This window comes from Artemia sp. Qi Xiang Cuo, chromosome 9 (assembly GCF_049724085.1).
Source record: "Artemia sp. Qi Xiang Cuo chromosome 9, ASM4972408v1, whole genome shotgun sequence".
Taxonomy (NCBI): domain Eukaryota; kingdom Metazoa; phylum Arthropoda; class Branchiopoda; order Anostraca; family Artemiidae; genus Artemia; species Artemia sp. Qi Xiang Cuo.
The window spans coordinates 65,300,187-65,321,426 of NC_142802.1; the positions used below are offsets into that span (position 1 = coordinate 65,300,187).

At 33.9% G+C, this 21,240-nt stretch overlaps 1 protein-coding gene across 1 annotated transcript in view; it reads left to right on the forward strand.

Annotated features, from left to right (window-relative positions):
* The first annotated feature begins 436 nt into the window (after positions 1-436).
* faf (ubiquitin carboxyl-terminal hydrolase-like faf) overlaps positions 437-21,240 on the forward strand; it is a 134,028-nt gene continuing 113,224 nt past the window's right edge. The window contains exons 1-4 of the mRNA XM_089095065.1: positions 437-700; positions 7,453-7,600; positions 10,744-10,955; positions 16,598-16,723. Coding sequence (XP_088951191.1) covers positions 506-700; positions 7,453-7,600; positions 10,744-10,955; positions 16,598-16,723 — 681 coding nt within the window. The 5' untranslated portion in view covers positions 437-505. The remainder of the gene's footprint in view (positions 701-7,452; positions 7,601-10,743; positions 10,956-16,597; positions 16,724-21,240) is intronic.

The window sequence follows — 21,240 nt, forward strand, 5'->3', positions numbered from 1 at the left end:
CTTATGACATGCGCAAGAATTACTCTGATTTGAAAAAAGGCTACCAAAAGAAGTGAAAATGCTGACACTCGTGCTGGACCTACCAGTCAAGAAGAACTCTCGCAGGAAGATGAGTCTTAAGCTCCCACAAGAAGTTTTTTACTGTTTACATGTTTCTATGACTTTTGTGCTTTCACACTAGTTCTTTCTGTATGGATGTACTAAATGAATCTTTTTCGTTTTCATTATATTCGATATTAACTAACCACTTTAAAAGAGGTTAACAAATCGCAAAAACACTAGTTTCTGAGGTTTCAAGATGGACATAATATGGACAACAAAATATGGACAGAATTTGGCTGAAAAGGACACATTTTCAGATGCTGAAGGGACATATTCATTGACTGAAAAGCTGGCAGCCCTGTTCAGTAGCCGGCAGGTGGGGTTCATAAAAGAAGTCAATGAAATCGCGGGAATTATTCCCTCTATGACCAAAATTAACCTTTAAGACAGTAAAATCACAATAATGGATAACACTGAAGATGAAAATATTAGTTTATTACTGTCCATGGGATTTCCCGATATATCAGAAATCAAAAGGGCCTTGCAAATGGCAAAGAATGACTTAAATGAAGCGGTTGCATTGCTAACCAATGAACAAGCTTTTTCTCCTAGTGATTCCTCTTCATTTAGACCTGCTTCAAGTCTTTCTACTGGGGATGTAAGAATTGTTTGTATTTCAACTGTGAATCAGGTTTAAACTTAAGATAGGTAACCCATACTGATTGAAGTGTAAAATATTTTCCAATGTTTTGTTTTACCTCTTCTTTTTGTTAAAAAATTAAAATAATTATCATTGGTAGTGCTGTAGAGTTTTGCTTTTTTGTAAGGAAAGACTATAAAACAAAAAGAGTGCCATTTGATGCTCTTTCCAATTAGGTGTATGGCCAAATGTCCTTTTCACTAGGGTTAGGTTTACTCTGACAATGCAAGTTGAGAGGCTGCATACTATATTGGAAACTAGCCTAGGCCAGCCTAATTACAGTTTCAGAGATGAATTCATGGCTTAAATTTTAATATTAGAAGGTGTTAAGTTGCCTTCTCTACTCTTTTCTTGTTTCTAGGGCTTAAAAGATTACATTCTTGATAAGTAGCCTTATTAAATATTGACAAAAAGGTTTTGCTGTAATTTTGGGTCTTTAATCTTTTTTTGGTGGCTCTAGTTTTGAAATTTATTTTCTGTCATTTCAGCAGTATTTTTAACTATATTTAATTGTTTTCCCAAAAGAGAAGAGATAGTACTAACTACTCCAAACTCACTACATCACCCAGGCCAACACAGCAGTGGCATGTTTAGGGAGGAAACCCACCCTCCCAAAGAATTTGTTCAAGAGTTCAATGTCTTGCTCTCAGCAGTCTCTTTTGTGTTGCAATGTTGTACAGCAATAAAACTTCTGGTACTTATTTGTTAGCTAGCCTAGTACATACTTGAGAATTTGGATCTACAGGTATAGGGTTGAAACAACTAAGAGACTTGGCTAATCAACTAAGATTCAATGATATCAATAAAGAAAGTGCAATATATATTGACAGGTATCTTAATGGCAAAACAAAACTGTTTACAATCTCTTTTATAATATTTTTCAAAAACATTGTATGTATTTGATGAAGATGATGCTTTGATTCCTACTGTTCCTGTTGTTAAGGTAGGATAGAAGGTACTTGCATATCTCATTCCTGGCAAAACCATTCAAGTCAAAGAGATTATTAATGAAGGGCCTGTTTTTTATTGCAACTTTATACACCATATTCCTTTTTTTAAGTTTTTAAATGCCCAACAAAGATTGTACATTAAGAATGAAGCAGATTAGCCCTATAGCAGCATTGCATTGATGCTAATCATCCAGATCAGTTTTCTATAGGATGTAGATCTACAATTATTGTCAACTATGTTGACCAACATGAAAACCATATCAACAGTTTAAATACCTAATTTCACTTCAAGTTCTAATAGTTTAATTATAAGTTTTAACCATAGCAATACATTAAGTTCCTTTAATACTTCAGAAAAGTTACAAGATTCTTAAAACTTTTTGTTGTTATAAAGCAGCCACTCTAAGCCCATAACTATCAGAGAAGCTACACTGCAGAGTGAAGTAATTTTTTGACAGAGAGTTTTATTTACTTAGTAATTTTAGGAAATGAATATATTGATTGTCTATTTGGTCTTTTTCCCTCAAATTCAAAACACAGAAAAAGGGGAAGATTCTGAATTTCTTAGAAAAGATATGGTGAAATGAAGATGGATACAAGAGCTAGAATTGCAGTTGCTGCTTTATGATTATCATCTTTCTAATCTCATAACTCAAACTAAAAAAATAACAGCCTGTACAATTGTTGCTCATTTTAGCTGTCAATATCTGCCATAAAATCTTTGTTCAATAAAAGTAGAGGATTGTTGATGAGCCAAGATATAGAAGAACAGATTGTTAAAAATCATAGTTGAGTTTTTTGTCCCCCTAACTTCCAAGGCCATGGTTCATTTTCCTATTTTTGGAACCAAACTCTTTCTCCTAAGGCCTGCAAAGAAAGGGGAATGGTGACTCTGAGGTCAGTTCTCCTGTCTCCTCTGGGAATTAGTGTAAGATTGAAATAAAATATGAAACATGGCTGACAATGATGCAGCCGTGAAGGTTACAAAAACTGAAAACCTATTGGAACAGGACTTAGGAGTGAGTCCTGTGGCCATATTGAACAAAATGCAAATAATAAATAACAGAGCCACAAAAACACCTATTGGTCATCGAATAGACAAATCTTCTGTGTTGTGTTTCAATCTCTGAAAAATATTTAAATACTTTAGTTCAAAAACTTGCAATAAGACATTAGAATAACTTTATGTCAAAGCATTAATAGCCCCTTTCATGGAATAGGCCAACATTCAGAAGATACCTCAGTCACTGCACCCATAATCACAAATATTTAAATACTTTAGTTCAAAAATTTGCAATAAGACATTACAATAACTTTATGTCAAAGCATTAATAGTCCCTTTCATGGAATAGACCAACATTGATAAGACATTACAATAACTTTATGTCAAAGCATTAATAGTTCTTTTCATGGAATAGACCAACATTCAGAAGATACCTCAGTCACTGCACCCATAATCAAAATATTTAAATGCTTTAGTTCAAAAAGTTGTGATAAGACATTAGAATAACTTTATGTCAAAGCATTAATAGTCCCTTTCATGGAATAGACCAACATTCAGAAGATACCTCAGTCACTGCACCCATAATCACAAATATTTAAATGCTTTAGTTCAAAAAGTTGTGATAAGACATTAGAATAACTTTATGTCAAAGCATTAATAGGATGGAAAGACTTAAAGATAATGACCGTATAATAGATGACCCAATAGAAATTGCCAATGCCGTAAATAGGCAGTTTACACCTCTATTTACTCAACCTGATAAGGCCCCTCGTCCAGACCCCCCCACCTAGACCCGCCTAAACCCTCTACCCCTGATGAAAGGTACGCCGGGAATTAGAGGGTCATAACGAAAACATTTTAATACCAAGTACTCAGTGGGACCTGATGATGTACTCCCCAGTCTACTGGAAGAATTGCATGTTTAACTATCAGGCCCACTCACTCACCTTTTTCAGAAATCCATTGATGAAAAGTGTATCTCGCAGGATTGGCGCATGGCCCACATAACCCCCATACATGAGGGTGGCAGCAAAGAAGACGCAAGCCATTACCGGCCAATCAGTGTCACCTCTGCAGTCGGGAAGCTACCAGAAGCGATTGTTAACACTGCAATCCTGAAACACTTGACAACCAATAGACTGGTCTCATCATGTCAGCATGGCTTTAGGTCTGGTCGGTCAGTTGAAACAAACTTGATTGATTCTTGTAATTATATCACCAATCTTCTAGACCAGGGGTTCCCAGTTGATATCATACTACTCGATTTGGCAAAGGCGTTTGACAAAGTCTGCCATAAAAGACTTCGAATCAAGCTCCAAGCTATTGGGGTGAGTGGCGGTGTGGTTGAGTGGGTGATGCAGTTCTTAACAGATAGGAAACAGACGGTTAAAGTATTTGGCGAGGATGGAAGGACGTTTGTCTCCAAGGTGGCCGCTGTTGGAAGTGGTGTCCCCCAGGGCACGATTTTGGGTCCGACTTTATTTAGTATATATATAAATGACGTGCCAAAGATCCTAAATAACAAAGTAAGCCTCTATGCTGATGACTCGAAACTTATCGGTCGTGCAGACACAGCAGAAAATATTAAGTCGATCCAACTAGACCTCGATACATTCACTCACTGGACTAATATTTGGAGGCCTGAATTCGACGCATCAAAATGCAAGACTCTCCACCTTGGGAGGAAAAACCCACACACTCAGTACCATATGGGTTGTAGGGATGGGTCCCGAAATGCCATTTCCAGCAGCCACGCGGAGAGAGATCTTGGTGTCCTCGTAGACGACGAATTGAAATTTCATATTCATGCACAAGCGACTAGTGCGAAGGCTAATCAGACTCTTGGCTCAATCAAAAGAACGTTCACTAGCAGATCTCCAACTGTTAAGACCAAGCTATACAAGAGTCTAGGTTGACCAAGGCTAGAGTTTGGAATGGGTATTGCATGCTCAATCAATAAGACAGACCACGCAGCTCTAGAATAAGTCCAGAGGAGTGCAATGAAATGTATTAAAGACGTCTATGATGTCCCTTATCCATCCAATCTCCTTAAGCTTAGAATACCATCTCTAACATATCGTCGCAAACAAGGCAATGTGATAACAGCATACAAGCTCCTAAATGCTGAGGATACCATTCCTGGCCTTTTTCAACCGGACAATTCAAACAGAACTCGTGGTCATTCTCAAAAGCAATTCCGAAAACGAGCCAACACCAGACTAAGGAACAAGTTCTTCTCAAATAGAGTTGTCAGCTTGTGGAACTCCCTTAGTGAAAAAACAGTAACCTCTACCAGCGTGGATGCGTTTAAGTCATCAGTGGATAGAGAGTGGCTCAACAAACCGTGGTGCACCATTTGGGATGCCACAAATGATGATTAATTATCATCACTGAAGCTGGCGGACACAGGATTCGTCCTATCGCTAGCAAGTGCGATTTAAGGTAATTTAAGGTAATAGTCCCTTTCATGGAATAGACCAACATTCAGAAGATACCTCAGTCACTGCACCCATAATCAAAATATTTAAATGCTTTAGTTCAAAAAGTTGTGATAAGACATTAGAATAACTTTATGTCAAAGCATTAATAGTCCCTTTCATGGAATAGGCCAACATTCAGAAGATACCTCAGTCACTGCACCCATAATCACAAATATTTAAATGCTTTAGTTCAAAAAGTTGTGATAAGACATTAGAATAACTTTATGTCAAAGCATTAGTAATCCCTTTTGTGGAATAGAGCAACAATCCGAAGGTACCTCAGTCACTGCGCCCATAACGACCTTGCTTGACATTGGTCTGAAGTCGTTTGTTAACCATGACCAGATTTCTGATGTTCAAAAGTTGGAGTTAATGTACAGGCACTGTAAACCAGGAAAAAAGTGTAAATTTCCTGAAGTAGTTCACCAGAATGTTGAGGATTTGGTCACAAAATGTCATTGTTTTCAAGGTACTTGGCTCTAACAGTATTCATGGTTTGTGTTCAGCCTTCAACAAAAGGTGCATTCTGTAAGCACTGCCTTCTATTTGCTAAATCTGAGACCAGTAAAGGCCCATATGAGATGCTTGGGTACTTAGTTTTGAAGAAATATACTGACCTTAAAGATGCTCTTGCTAACATTACGTATCATGGTGATAGGCAGTATCATTTTACTGCAGTACAAAAATCTTTGATATTTATCAAAATACAAGATGACAAAGCATTCCATTTGACCAGCAATCGAATTTGGAAAATTACAAGGAAAGGAGTAAAAACCAAGAAATGTTAAGACTAATGTCTTGGCTATTCTTTTTGTGGCTTTTGTGAACTAGCCCTGCTGGGTCTTTGTGAAAAAAAACTCATGTCCTTGCAAAAATTGTTGAACATGAAGGGGTATTCAGAGGGTTGTTCAATTGGTGATGGATTGCAGAACCAAAAAGCTGTGGGAGCATTTTGAATTATCTACTAAAAGTGCAAAATATGCATCTCCTCTAGTACAGAATGAAATGATCAAATTTCAGATGGACTATCCTTTTCTCTTAAATGTATTGCTGGTGTTTAATTGCTGAGACTTCGTTTTTATTATAACTTTTCTTTATCTCAAGTTGACCTAACTTTTTTTAAATGTTAATCTTTTTTTTGCTAACTTTAATTAAAAACTTTTTGTAATCTCTTTTGTGTTTAATGATCATTATGACTTATTCCAGCTTTGTGTAATTTTTATTGCTACCATTTTTCTTTCTTACTATACCATGTTTTTTATAAAATCCATTAGAAAAGTGGTAGAAAGGCTTAATTGTGCTTAACATTCACACTCACATAATGCTGAAAGAGGAAAAAATTCCTTTGACTTAGTTTGAAGAGGTTGGTTTGACTCAGTTCTATTTTACTCTTACAAGAAAGTGCTAATTTGTTTTTTGTAACATCACTCATTTTTGGCTTTTATTTTTCAAAATAAATTGTGCGACTACTGTAGCTTGTTTTGTCTGAAAAATGAAACAGACATTTTATTGAATAATCAAAATTAAACAGATTGATAATCATGGTTGCATTACATCTTCATGCATCTTAGCTTAGAAATTTGTAAGTGATATTACATTAAAATAGAGGCCTAAAAGTTTGCTACTTTTCAGTTGCCTATTTCTATTCCTTTGGACCATTCTACAAAAATTTTCTATAGCATATATGATTTAGAAAATAGAGTAAGCTATAACTATATTTGTACATACACCCGATTCTTGAAAGGGGGCATGGTTCTAGGACCTTTTTAGGAGGTGTGAGTTTTGAAATCCCCAAATGCTCGTTTTATGCCACAATTTCTTGATTTTTCCTGGGATGTGTGGAGTTTAAGGGTAAACCTTGGGATGGTTACCCCTCTCTCCTTTATAGCGTATATGCATAGGTGCACACTGGTTCAACCTTAAGGGTGTGGAGAATCTGATTTTTTTTGTGAAGGGTTTAAATACAAAATATGCAAGGGGTCTATCACTTTCAGAAATCGCTTATACCAGATGGTGCTTGTCAAACATGGCAAAAGTGTGCCAAACATGGAGGAACTGTGCCAGGCATTGCCATGCATGGTGGAATTTTTGCAGCACAGATGGCGCTTCAACATTTACACTATGAGTGGATCAACCCATCTAAAAAGTTCATCCTTAGTCAGATACCTCAAGTTTTGCTGCATGAGAGGGTTTTCATGCTAATTTAGCCCCTGAATCCACTCCTGTGAAGATACGTGAATAACCCTCTTTATAATGACTCATTTTCTTGCATTGTAGAGAAATGAAACAGATTCCAATATTTTTCCTGAAGGATATCTATACGAACTTGAATCAAGAGTGTTCACTGATCAATGGTCAATTCCCTATAAGCGTGACGAATCCCTTGGCAAGTGTTTAGAAGCAGCTGCTAGGCTAACTGTTGAAGGTAAGGTTATTAGGATGTCAGTCATATTTATGTTCAACCATCTCAACCATTACCTTTGTTCATACCCATGCTATACCTTTCTTCATATTCTTTTTGTCCAACCAGTAGTCACTAAAGTATGCTCAAGGTCACTAAGGTCAGCCAAGTTGTCAAGTTAAATTATGCTTAGTTTGTCAAGTTACAGTTTAGTAAGCTTAGCCCTGTTTTAAAGAAATACTCATTAATCAGTTAAATATGAGCTATGCATGGGGTCATTTTGTGAATTTACCCTTGAAACATATTGAGATTGAATGGGAATACAATTAATACTAATGTATTGAAAAAAATATTTTATCCATTTATTTAGTTTTTTATTGATTATCGTGGTTGAAGCAATAGCTATAGCTTAGTTAAGAACAAACCACAGCCCTTTGTGACAATAAATTTAAGAGCATGTTTAAAAAAACTGCTAATTATATCTGATTCAGGAATGGTAACTTTTGTTACTATTAGTCTTAATAGTAAAATAAATTTATAATAAGAAAATTAATCTTAATAGTAGAAGATAAATTTATGATCTCAAAAAATAGCTGGAAAGTCCTCAGAAATGGCGTTGGATCAAAACAAAAAGTAAACCAATGAAATCGTCATTGCCAATAACAAAATGCATCTTCTCATACAAGATTATATAACACAAGTAGGCCTATTGTTTGACAAGATAATATAACATGTGTGTCTTTTGAAAAGTAGCTTCTCAGGGATATATTGTCATGCTTCAGTGACATTATTGCTGCTTGATTCATGTACATGAGATACAATTTTTGATCCTAGGGTTATTGTTGCTTTGGGAACATGATATTATGTAGTTTTATTGCGTGTGAAATATTTATGTTTGTACTTCTTGGTATACGGTTTCACCCTCCAACTCCTTATAACTTATATTTGTTGTTATTTTTTGTTGTTGTAGCTCACCCTTGCAAGCGATGCTTTTGCTCTGCTACCAATTGATTATTTTATGTAGTTAAAAAAAATGAAGTATTACTACTAATAAATATTCAAAAATGTCACGAAAATCTTTTGTGAAGGTTATTTTTAGGCCCTGAGAACCCATGAGAAGGCCTCTGACTGCTCTTACAAAATTGTTCAAAAATTTGTAATTACTCTCCAGGTAGTTTCCCCACTTATAATCTTATAAAGGGCCTCATTGCCCACAAAAAATGGGGCCTATTAATCCGATTTTCTTGTAATATCCCCCTCTATGTATCCACCTTTTTATTTAAGTAAATCACATTGGGGCACGTCTATACCTATACACAAGGTTACATAAGTTTGTATTCTTCCTTATGCAATCACATACTAGGCCTAAATACTGTACATATTGAACATTATTTACCCATTCTTACATATTAACAGTACAAGCAATAAGAGTTAACACTGATAAGATGTCCCACAAGGCTTAGAAATAGCTGTATTATTATAGGGTCAATCCTTGCAGTGGAAGTGGTTTCAGTAAATTCGACTTGTAGAGAAAGGATTGACAAAAAGCTTTATTTATGTTCGTATTTTCAATTTTGTTGGGAAAGGGATTCTTTGCTTTGATCTGATGGGGCTTTTTACCTGTTATGTATAAGGGTGTTGGTAGACGCCTAGATAATTTGAGGGAGATAGCTAGGTTTTTATTTTTTGCGGGGGGGGGGGGGTATTCAATACAAGTGTGTTATATAAAACTGATTTCTTTCAAACTTGCTATATATTTTTAATTGAAGCAATGATAGTTTTCCAATATTTTGGTTTTCTGTGTAAAACCTTTTGAATCGTTTTTTTTTGTTTAGTATTGTATGGATACTTCAATAAAGCAGTACAAATAAAGTTATTCTTGTACAAATAAGTATTCTTGTACAAATAAAGTTATTCTTGTACAAATAAGTATTCTTGTACAAATAAAGTTATTCTTTTACAAATAAAAGTTATTCATGCTCTCAGATTTAGGGAATTATTTCTTTTCGGAAATATAAATAGCCGCACTAAATCCTTTTTCTGTCCTTTAATATTTTTGGTTTTTGCCCTATTTGGCTTTTTAATTTTTTGTTTCAAAATATTGGCCTTTCTATATTATGGAAGACAAAGACTTAAGTAGTGTATCTGTGGAAAATAATCTGTGTCACCCTTGTTTATTATTTATTTTAAATGAAAAATCGTGATTTTTTGTTATTATCATTTGGGTAGGTTAATGCATAAAAGGTAAAAAGGTATGAATACGACACTGGTCTTCACAGTCCCTACTGGTGGTTCTGATCTCCGTTTCATAGCTATTGAGCCAGGAAGTGCAGTGGAGGGTTGGGGGCAGCCATTCTGTGCTTCTTGAAATCCTTCCTGATAACTAATAAATGTATTTTTTGTTCAAAATCTAGTTTTGGACTTGTTATTGGGACATATTGTCCTAATATCTATCATTAAGCTTTTTATTATTTTGGTTCAAAATTTTCACTAGAGTCTATTCTAGACTATATAAAAATATTATAAAAGGGTTCTTTACCAATTTGTCACATTTTAACTTGTATTTTTGTTTCTCTTTTGTTTAGATTTATTGGAATTTTTTTGTGATGTTTATTTCCGTCTTTTGTCAACAAACTAATCAGTATTGCTATAACGATGCTTCAAAATATTGAACCTTGTTATAAATGCTTAAGGAGCATATAAAAGATGGTTTAAAAAAAACTCCCCTATTATGAAGCCTATAGGAAATACCCCTTAAATTATAATTTGTGATTGTCTTTATAACTCAGACTGTCAGAATGAATCTCTAAAGCTTTTTTTTTGACTATTTTGTGGACATCCAAATAATTTAATTGAGGGATAATTTAATTGATCCTCATTGCTTAATTCTGCAAACATATCAAGGACAATTAAATACTTGGCTTGTCCTGGAACCTTTTGTATTATCTCTATTGGTAAGAGAAAAGTAACTTGATATTAATCATCTAAGGAGAATGATGTTTAAAAATTTTCCTTGGACTATCCTAGGATTAAGTAACGCTTTTAAGGGATGTACGGTATGTATGTAATTTACGTTAATTTACATATGTATTTAATGTATGTGTTTAATTTCGTGTGGAATGAAAGCTTTCAGGGAAGTTTTTTGGCAACTGCCATTTTTCCTCCAGGATTGCACGAAGCTGATGAGAATTGTCGGCGGTTTGTGGAGCGATGTCTCCCTGAATCTATGCGGAAGCTTCTTGATTCACATGCTGTTAAAAGATGGGGAGGGGAAATTCAACGTGGGATCTACACAATGTTAGAGCTCTTCATTGATTTTCTTGTTCCTCGCTTGAAACACGATCCCGTTCCTAATCAACTGTTGAATATTCTTGCACTGGTGAGTATAAATACACCATACATTATTGGAATGGAATAGGGATAATCATCCCTATTCCATTGTATTTACCATGTATTTATGGAATAGGGATATCATGGAATGGAATAGGGATAATCATCCCTATTCCATTGTATTTACCATGTATTTATGGAATCGGGATATCATGGAATGGAATAGGGATAATTATCCCTATTATTGGAATGGAATAGGGATAACCAGATAAAAACAATAATATGGGATTGTACATTCACTAATTAAATACATTATTGTTGATTATTTATCATCAATATCATTGATATTATTTATCATTAATTGAACGAAAATTATTAATTAAGTATGAATTTTAGTTTAGTTTGTTTTGAAGGAGATTTAATTTAATTTAAATTAAGTTGTAATTGTTTGTTTGTTGGTGAGTGTGACCCCACAGCATGGATATGGTATGTAGTTGCTGTCCCTGTTGTATTATTATTTTTTTTCTTTCTTTTCTTTTCTCTCTTTTTTTCTTTCTGCCTTATTATAGTAAATTTAAAAAGACATTGTATGTATGTATTTTTTTTTTAACTGTTTCACCCCACATCAACCGTTTGGTTTTGAGTGAATCATATTGGTTTTCGTTATGTAAATTTTTGTTAAAGTTAATCAGATATATCAATGTTAATATCAATTAGTCGATTAACGTATTAAATAAGTATTTTACGTGTAAAACGTAATATGAATGTATTTTACGTAATACGTATTAAACGTAAGTAATACATATTAAAAAGGGATGTAGATCCTCCAGGGTCACTGCTGGCGTTTCGAATCGACGTTTCAGTTTCTGGGTCTTTTTTACTGGGACAAGTAGGAAGCTTGTCACCCAGACTTGAGGCAGCAGAGATTGATTTCTGGGCCCCGTATCGCCAAGCAGAACATCAGTTCACTGTGTTACCACAGAGCATACATATTAATGTATTGTAATCTACGTAGTAAATGTAATTTTTGTCTGTGTTTTCTCATTAAATTATTAAATAATTGGCAAATAATAGTAAATTGTTTTGCCTTGATTAGAGATTATCAGACAGAATCTATTATCTAGTTGAAATTGTGAGACAACAGATCCTCTTTCATTGGAACTCGCTTAGCTAGGGGTTTAGTAACCCCTGGCTTGAGCCAATCAGAATTTTTGTTGAATTTTCTTAAAAGCTAAAAAATTTTGATTGCCTCAAATTAGTGCTATCTAAATTTCGTTGTGAATGATCTCTTAAATACAAGATTTTTCTTTCGGTTTCTCTTTCTCTTTACGCTTCTCTTTTAATTTTAAATAACTTGCATATTAAATTATTTAAATGAGAAAAACTTTCTTTAATGAAAAAAGCTTTGTCACGGAATAACACAAATGTGTGGTCTAGGATGATCTTGCCATTAGTGGGCTTGTATTGAGAAGGGACGTGGCATGCATTCTAAGTCCTTAAGGTACCAAGGACAGTGAAAATGAAATCTGGTTCTTAGAGTTGGTCAAGTGAATACTTGCAGTACCAGGCTAAGAGTATGAAAAACTTATAAGAGTGGGAGCTGGCGCTAGTGGCGACAAAAAACTGTCAACGCCATCTAGTGTTTGGTGACACTTGGCATTGCATTGGCACTTCGCAATTGCATAATCACATTCGAAGCACATTCGCAATTCGTTGGCAATTCGATGGTGCCAAGTTTCTGCATAATGTGCGGGAATGTGCTTTGTTTTCAAAGCCCTTTATATAGTTGTATCAAAGTTCTTTTCGGTGTTTTTATTTGTACGTTGAAACCGCTTCATATTTTTAAAGTTATTTTCAAATAATTAGTTTTAATTTATTTTAAATTTTTTCGTCCTGTTCTATTTATTTTGAAATACAAGTTTATTAGAATTCTGAATTTTAGTTATTTTTTTTTTTTTTTGACAGTTTTATTTACTGTTTGTATGGATCAACATATGGAACCAAGAATTGGTTATTTAAAGTTATTTACAGTTTGTATGGTTATTTACATTTTGTATGGATCAACATATGTAACCAAGAATTGGTTCTTTAACCGAGATAAAGTTTGAAGGAGGTCTCACAATAATGATGTTGTTACTCTTCTTTGCCTTTGTCCTTCGCGTTCTGTGTTTTTTTTTTAATATCTTCTCTGTTTCATACTTTTATTTTAGACCTGTCTCGTTACTGTAATAAACATTAATGTATCATTTAACGATGGGTATTAAGAAACAGACTAGATATTAGATTACGAGCCCACACCCTCCGTTGTAGAATTTCAAGACGTAAGGTAAACAAGTGATGGTGATTTTGTTTGAAGGAGGTTTCACAATAATGAAGTTCATATTTTTGTGGTCAAAAGTTCATAAGGTTCATATTTTTCACAAAAAATCTAGCGGGAGGCCTGGTATTAAGAAACAGACTAGATATTAGATTACGAGCCCACACCCTCTGTTGTAGAATTTCAAGACGTAAGGTAAACAAGTGATGGTGATTTAGTTTGAAGGAGGTTTCATAATAATGAAGTTGTTACTCTTTTTTGTCTTCGTCCTTCGCGTTCTGTTTTTTTTTTGTTTTTTTTTTAATATCTCCTGTTTCATACTTTCATTGTAGACCTTTCTCTTTGTTATAATAAAAATTAATGTAACATTTAACGATGGGTATTAAGAAACAGACTAGATATTAGATTACGAGCCCACACCCCCTGTTTTAGAATTTCAAGACGTAAGGTAAACAAGCGAAGGTGATATCATTGAAGGAGGTTTTACAATAATGAAGTCGTTATTCTTTTTTGTCTTTGTCCTTCGCGTTCTGTTTTTTTTTTTTTTTTTAATATCTTTTGTTTCATACTTACATTGTTACATTGTCTTTTTTATAATAAAAATTAATGCAACATTTAACGATGGGTATTAAGAAACATACTAGATATTAGATTACGAGCCCACACCCTCTGTTGTAGAATTTCAAGACGCAAGGTAAACAAGCGATGGTGATTTTGTTTCATGGAGGTTTCACAATAATGAAGTTGTTACTCTTTTTTGTCTTTGTCTTTCGCGTTCTGTTTTTTTTTTAATCTCCTGTTTCATACTTTCGTGATTTAGTTTGAAGGAGGTTTTACAATAATGAAGTCGTTACTCTTTTTTGTCTTTGTCCTTCGCGTTCTGTTTTTTTTTTTTAATATCTCCTGTTTAATACTTTAATTGTAGACCTTTCTCTTTGTTATAATAAAAATTAATGTAACATTTAACGATGGGTATTAAGAAACAGACTAGATATTATATTACGAGCCCACACCCTCTGTTGTAAAATTTCAAGACGTAAGGTAAACAAGCGATGGTGATTTAGTCTGAAGGAGGTTTCACAATAATGAAGTTGTTACTCTTTTTTGTCTTTGTCCTTCCCGTTCTGTGTTTTTTTAATATCTTATCTGTTTCATACTTTTATTTTAGACCTTTCTCTTTGTTATAATAAAAATTAATGTAACATTTAACGATGGGTATTAAGAAACAGACTAGATATTATATTACGAGCCCACCCTCTGTTGTAAAATTTCAAGACGTAAGGTAAACAAGCGATGGTGATTAAGTCTGATGGAGGTTTCACAATAATGATGTTGTTACTCTTTTTTGTCTTTGTCCTTCCCGTTCTGTGTTTTTTTAATATCTTTTCTGTTTCATACTTTTATTTTAGACCTTTCTCGTTATTATAATAAACATTAATGTAACATTTAACGATGGTTATTAAGAAACAGACTAGATATTAGATTACGAGCCCACACCCCCTGTTGTAGAATTCCAAGACGTAAGGTAAACAAGCGATGGTAATTTAGTTTGAATGAGGTTTCACAATAATCAAGTTGTTACTCTTTTTTGTCTTTGTCCTTCCCGTTTTTCGTTTTTTAATATCTTCTCTGTTTCATACTTTTATTTTAGACCTTTCTCGTTATTATAATAAACATTAATGTAACATTTAACGATGGGTATTTAGAAACAGACTAGATATTAAAATTTTGAACTAATGAACGCTCAAAGTGACCAGAAATAAAATCGTGCAAGTTTAACCTAAAAGGAAAATAATGACTACGAACCAATAAATGAAACCTAAATCGGATAGAAATTCCATGAATAATTAAGTCAAACTTGAACGAATAGAAGCTAACACAAATAAAAATGGGTTTACCGCCTTCTTCAAGCCCTCCTAGTAAATCTTGTCATTTCTTTTGTAACGCCCTAGCGCAAAGTTACTTAGGCAACGCTACTGCGTTGAATCTTGTTAATGGAGGTTAGCTTTTTTCATATCTTATTTTGTCTTTTTTGATTGTACTAGACTTCCGAATTAATATGTTTAGACCAACCAAGAATAGATTTCGCTGTAAGGGACTCTCCAAGATGATTTTGAAGAATCATGCTAGATTCTGTTATTTACACATTTTGCATTGACTAAGCTATACGGTGCTAGCTAGGGACAAAAAGTCATACAACTTTTTAGATAGTGCTAGCTAGATGGATGAAGCTACATGGTGCATCCTAGAGACAAGTATGGGACCGCATAAAATTCATACATGGTATCAGGTGTTGCTATTTTAACAGATAATGCTGCATGATGCAACCTAGAGAGAAGTATAGGACCATCTGAAAGTCATACGAGATGTTAGATGGTGATAGCTAGATGGATGACGCTACATAGTGCAACCTAGAGACAATTATGGGACGATATAAAAGTCATACATGGTTTCAGGTGGTGCTATCTTAACGGATGACGCTGCATGGTGCAACCTAGAGACAAGTATGGGACCATATAAAAGTCATATATGGTATCAGGTGGTGCTATCTTAACAGATGACGCTGCATGGTACAACCTAGAGAGAAGTAAAGGACCATCTGAAAGTCATACGATATGTTAGATGGTGCTAGCTATATGGATGTCGCTATATGGTGAAAGCTGAAGACAAATATGGGACCATCTATAGGTGACACAAGACGCTAGATACGCTACTTAGTCCGAGTAGGGGACCAATATGGGGTCATTTAAAAGTCATACAAAATGTTAAGTGGAGCTAGCTAGATGGATCATACTGCGTAGTGCAGGGTAAAGACGAATGCGGGGCCGTCTAAATGTCACCAAAATATGTTCAGTGGTGCTAGCTAGATGGATGACGCTGTATGGTTCAAGCTAGAGACAAATGTTGGGCCATCTAAAAGTTATTCAAGATGTTATAGGGTGCTAATTAAATGGACGATACTATATGGTGCAAGTTAGAGACAAATATAATCTCTTTTCAGAGTTATGAAAAAATTTTCTTTTTGATAAAATAAAAGCCATGTCACATTTTTCTAAAGCCTCATCTATGACAATTATAATTCAAGCCATGGCTGCAAAGGTAACTCTCATTCAAATTCCTAAATAAAAAAAAAAAAAAAATCTGTTTTCAATCTGTATTTTCAGGCAATCAGATTTTTCATAGAATCTTTATTGACTGAAAACCTCTGTGAAAAATGTAGCTTTGAAAACATAAATAATTCCCACGTTCCAAAGAAAGATTAAGTCAGGTCGGACCAATAAATGATTTTTTTTTATTTTTGTGTAAAATATTTACATAATTTGAGATTGTAATAATAATAGTAAAGAGAAAAGGCTTTTTTAATTTTTTTACAGGCACTTGATATCGATTGTGAATATAACGCCAAGAACAGAAATCAGCTAGCAAATACGGAGCAGTGGGATGAAGCTTTTGGCTCTTCGAACATGTATTATGCTCTATCGCCAAGTAATCTTTCTAAGGTAAACTTTAGTTCCTCTTGAAATCTTAATTTCTTATGTCCCCTGGGCTTACCAAAGAGGCTTAGAATATCTGGTTCCTAAGCTGATGGTGGAAATGCTTCCGAGAAATACGTTTGGCTGTGATATATCAAGGGATCTCTTGTTGAATCTGTGAACAACTGTATTGACGCCGTTAGAGCATGAGTTTTTAATTATTTTTTTTTCTAATTTTTAAATTAAAAATATGAAGTATTATTTTATTATTATTATTTTTGTATATTTAATTATTATTGTCATTATTATTTGTTATGGAGTACTATTTTATATGATTTAATTAATTAAGGCTTTTAAGCATTAAAGTACTAAAAAGGTTTTTAATATTGATAACGTTAGTACCGCCATTAGAGTTTAAAACCCTTGCAATGATAACGTTGGGCTTGTTTCCTTTTTTCTATCTCCAGCAAAGCAAGAAACAGATTATAGAGGGTTATTGAAGTACCAAAACAGTAAAACGAATTTTAATTGTCTTGGTTGGTTTAGTGCAATCTTACATAACATATAAATTTTAAAAATTAGCAAAAATTGAGAATTCAATTTTTGATGAAAAATACCTGTATATATGTAGTTATTGGAAGGGACGGTCATATATGCAGTTATTGGAAAATCATAACAATATAAATAAAATCAAATTGGATCAACCACAATTAAGAGCATTGGCTCGTAGAGAGTAATGCTGTGCCCTGATTCATTTCTAGCTGTCTTTTTGTGTCCCAGAAATATAAGAAAAAATGATGAAAAGAGAATAAAAATGGAATCGAAAAAAGAAATTGGAATCAAACCGATATACTTTTATTTAGCCGCTTTGTCGTGTGCTAGAAGCGAGGGGGAGCCCATGCCCTTTGCTTTGCCTTTATATGTCACTCTTGAAAAAATTGATTAAAGCTACTAACTATTGTTTAATCTACTCCCACTCTAGACAAAAATATCCAGTTCTTACTAAAAGTTGGAGTGGAACTATTCAAAAGAAAATATTAATTATTATCAGTCTTCAGTCAAAATGGAAGATGTAAAAAAATATTGGATGAATGCCAGGAAAGACAAAATAAAAAGACAATGGAGAAATTTTGGCTTGTTGCAGAATTAACTCTTTTGTGTCTTAGAAATAGTGGTGAAAAGCAAGAATAAAAACTATAAGATTGGAATTAAAACTGAAAGTGGAAAGGAAAAAATAAAATAAATCGAAAACTGTATGAAAACCAAGAATGATAACGTAAAATGTATAAAAATATAAAACAATTTCTTTAACAATAAAGCTTTAGTCACTGATAAATTTGCGCATAGCAATAGCCATTTTGTTAATATGTAACACTACTGGTTTTATTTATGTAATTTCAGCTCTTGATTCCAAAATTAGTCATGATTTATTCATTTCCCACAGTTATTACGTAGTATTTTCTTTTAAACTGCTTTTGAGAGACTTGCGTTTGGACTTAAAAAATGAACTGTAATTCTTAAAGAAGCATTCTGCAATTCTGCAGAATCTTTTCTGACCGAACTCAAAATGGTATTAAATTTTTTTACTCCCACGGCTTTGGCATAATGAATTTTCTAGATTTGTTTTTTAAAATTCTTAGAGTTTTGCGAATGGATACATTACTTTATTTACTTAAGTCAAATATACATTTATACAATGTATATATTTATACATTTATGCCACAAACACAATTTACATACAATTTGCAACAAAATATACACTCCTAATGGAGAGCTGGGCTCGTAATTGCTGAGTGTGACAAATATAAGGTTTATCTCTTCAATACGAACAAGCAAGTACGAGAACACATAATTAAAAGAACAAATAGAAATACTGGGTGAGCAGTGCACGAAAGGTATGCCGGATATCTCAAACAAACAATACATAATTTTTTTTTTTTTAAACGCATCAAAACTTTGTTAATATGCATTTTGTTACGTTTTATGAGTCGGGCAAACGTTTAGGGGGAGGGACGCCCAACCCTCCTAACCCCCTTCCCTGAATACGACGTTATATAGTACCTGGAGCACCGGGTTCACCCTGACACTCGGCACGTGGCAGGCTTTTACAGATTTGATTCTCTAATTACGTATTAGCATGATCATCACGTGGTTGCTTAATTACAATAAAATGATTTTATGTATTTTCTATACAAATGAAATATAAAAACAAAGACAGAAAAAAAATCAAAAAGCTTTAAAAAAATCATTAAATGCTCAAAAATGAGAGACCTCCCGGTATCTGGAAAATTGAAATTTTTAACTCAAAAATGAAAACTTTGGACGGTCACGACGGAGAGAAACTTGAATCAGGATAGTTATAAAATACGTCATGATTGCCCCACGTATTTTGCAAGTCATAACTATGAGGTTTACATATAATTCTGAAGACATCCCTCGTTGGAAAGAATAGACTAAGAGTGCATATACTAGTATTTCTGATTTTGACTCCCCCCTTCCCCCCCTCCATATGCTTGATTCTACGTGTTTTGATAATAATAACAAAATAATTTTATCTATTTTCTTTATAAACGAAGAAACTAAAAATAAGGAAAAAACAATTATGAAAATTGCCTTTTATCTCCAAATGCGCTAGAGTGAAAAAAAAATTCGCGCTCAAGATAAAATTGAAAATTTAAAGTCCAAAAATTTTCTACAGGAAAAAAACTCATTTTTATTTTATAGTTGTTTTTTTTGGAGGGAAACCTTTTTTTAATCAAGCTTTTAAAATGCTTTTATCTTATTCTTTTTCATCTTTGGCAAATCTTTTAGGACAGAAGACTAAATAATTTATTATATGGATTTACACTTTATACTTAAAAATCTTGCTAGTAAGACTTTAGGGCGATACCATACCTATCTCTCGCCCCCACCAGATTTTGAAAATACTCTATATTTTTTAATCTCCTCTAATAAATATCGAAAAAATAATTGCCCCCATCCCCTATATTTCGATACCGTTGCTTTAAAATGTTATTTTAAGGTAAAACGTTGCAAATGTTCAGGCGTTTTGTTTTTGCTTTTTCTCTTTCTGTGTCTTTGAAATTTTTCCTAAACCATTTTTTGTTTTATATCTTCGTTTGTATAATTGAAAAACAGTATTGTCCTCGTGGTTATTTACCTATTTTCCCGGAAATACTTTTTGGAGAGATGATTTTTTAGATAAGCTAAGATTTTTTTAAACTATTCAGAATAGAGAAATCAGAATAAATACCCTGAGCCAACAGAGGGCTACTCTCCTCTAGTAGGCTCCGTAAGTTCGACCGAGGTTCGAATCCCACCAAGGGCAATGTTTTTACAGGAAATTTTTAATATTAACTAAACAGAGAAAATTCTTTTTTTAGGTTTATCGAGGTTAAATACTGTATCTGTATGCTTTCTGCTCCGGTCTATAATAGAATAAAAAGTTCATTGGAAAGTTTATCTCCTAATGAAATTTAAGAACGACTGAAATGTTTAAAACTAAACGAGATCGTGGTTGCTGGAATTTATGGGCACTTCTTATTCAAATTAGTAAATAAAATTCGTTTTTTTATTGCTCCCCCCCCTTCGCAAAAAAATCTCTTGCGTTTCTTGACTGCATGCATCTTTTAAGAACTAATGAGCCACTGCACTGTGTTATGTAAACTGGAATTATTAAATTAAATTATAGTGAGCTCTCCCAATATTCTATGGCCATTGGCTTAATATCCCCCCCCCCGGAAAAAGGAGGCAAATCGTTGAAAGCGCATCTGTGACTATCCCTCATAAAAAATACAAAAAATTTACAAAATTATACAAAAAATACAAAATTTTACATTTTGATATTTGCTCCTTACGGGCAACCTAGTGAAGAATGAACCCTAGCCTTAGTAACCGAAAATTTAAAAACGTGATGGGAAAAAAAATGCTGAGTCAGAAAGAATCTCCATTTTAAACTGATTTAGGAATGGTAGCTATTACTTCTATTAAAGTTAAGGGTAAAAGTTCGTCGAGAAAACAAATTTATGGAATAGCAATTAACCCCATAAAAATGATGTCGGATCGAATTAAAAACTTCTCCATTGGAATCATCGTAGCCGAAACCCCATTTAGAGAATTACATTCTTCCACCTGTAGCTACAAGGAAAATCGCTTTTTTGCATGGAAAGCAGTGATGTTTACCCTTTTCTCTCTCTTTTTATTTTCTATCGCCGCTGTTAGGGCGCAGAAGCACAATAGAGAGATGTTTAAGGGCTCATTCGGAAATAAGAGGCAGTATCTAGTGCATTTTCTAAGCGTTAAAACATGATATTAAAATAAGATGCAGTTTTGGCACAAACTGCATCCTCATATACAAGATGATGTAACACTCTGGGGTATGATGTCAAACAGTATAAAGTTTATCTTTGATAGTTTTGCAGGGGCATCGTATGGATGGGGCAAGTGGGGCAGTTGCCCCCCCCGCCCCAATAATGGGGAGTTTGGTTTATATATCCCATGCCCCTTGGCTGTCTGGATATGGACCTCTCTTGCCCCCCCCCAAC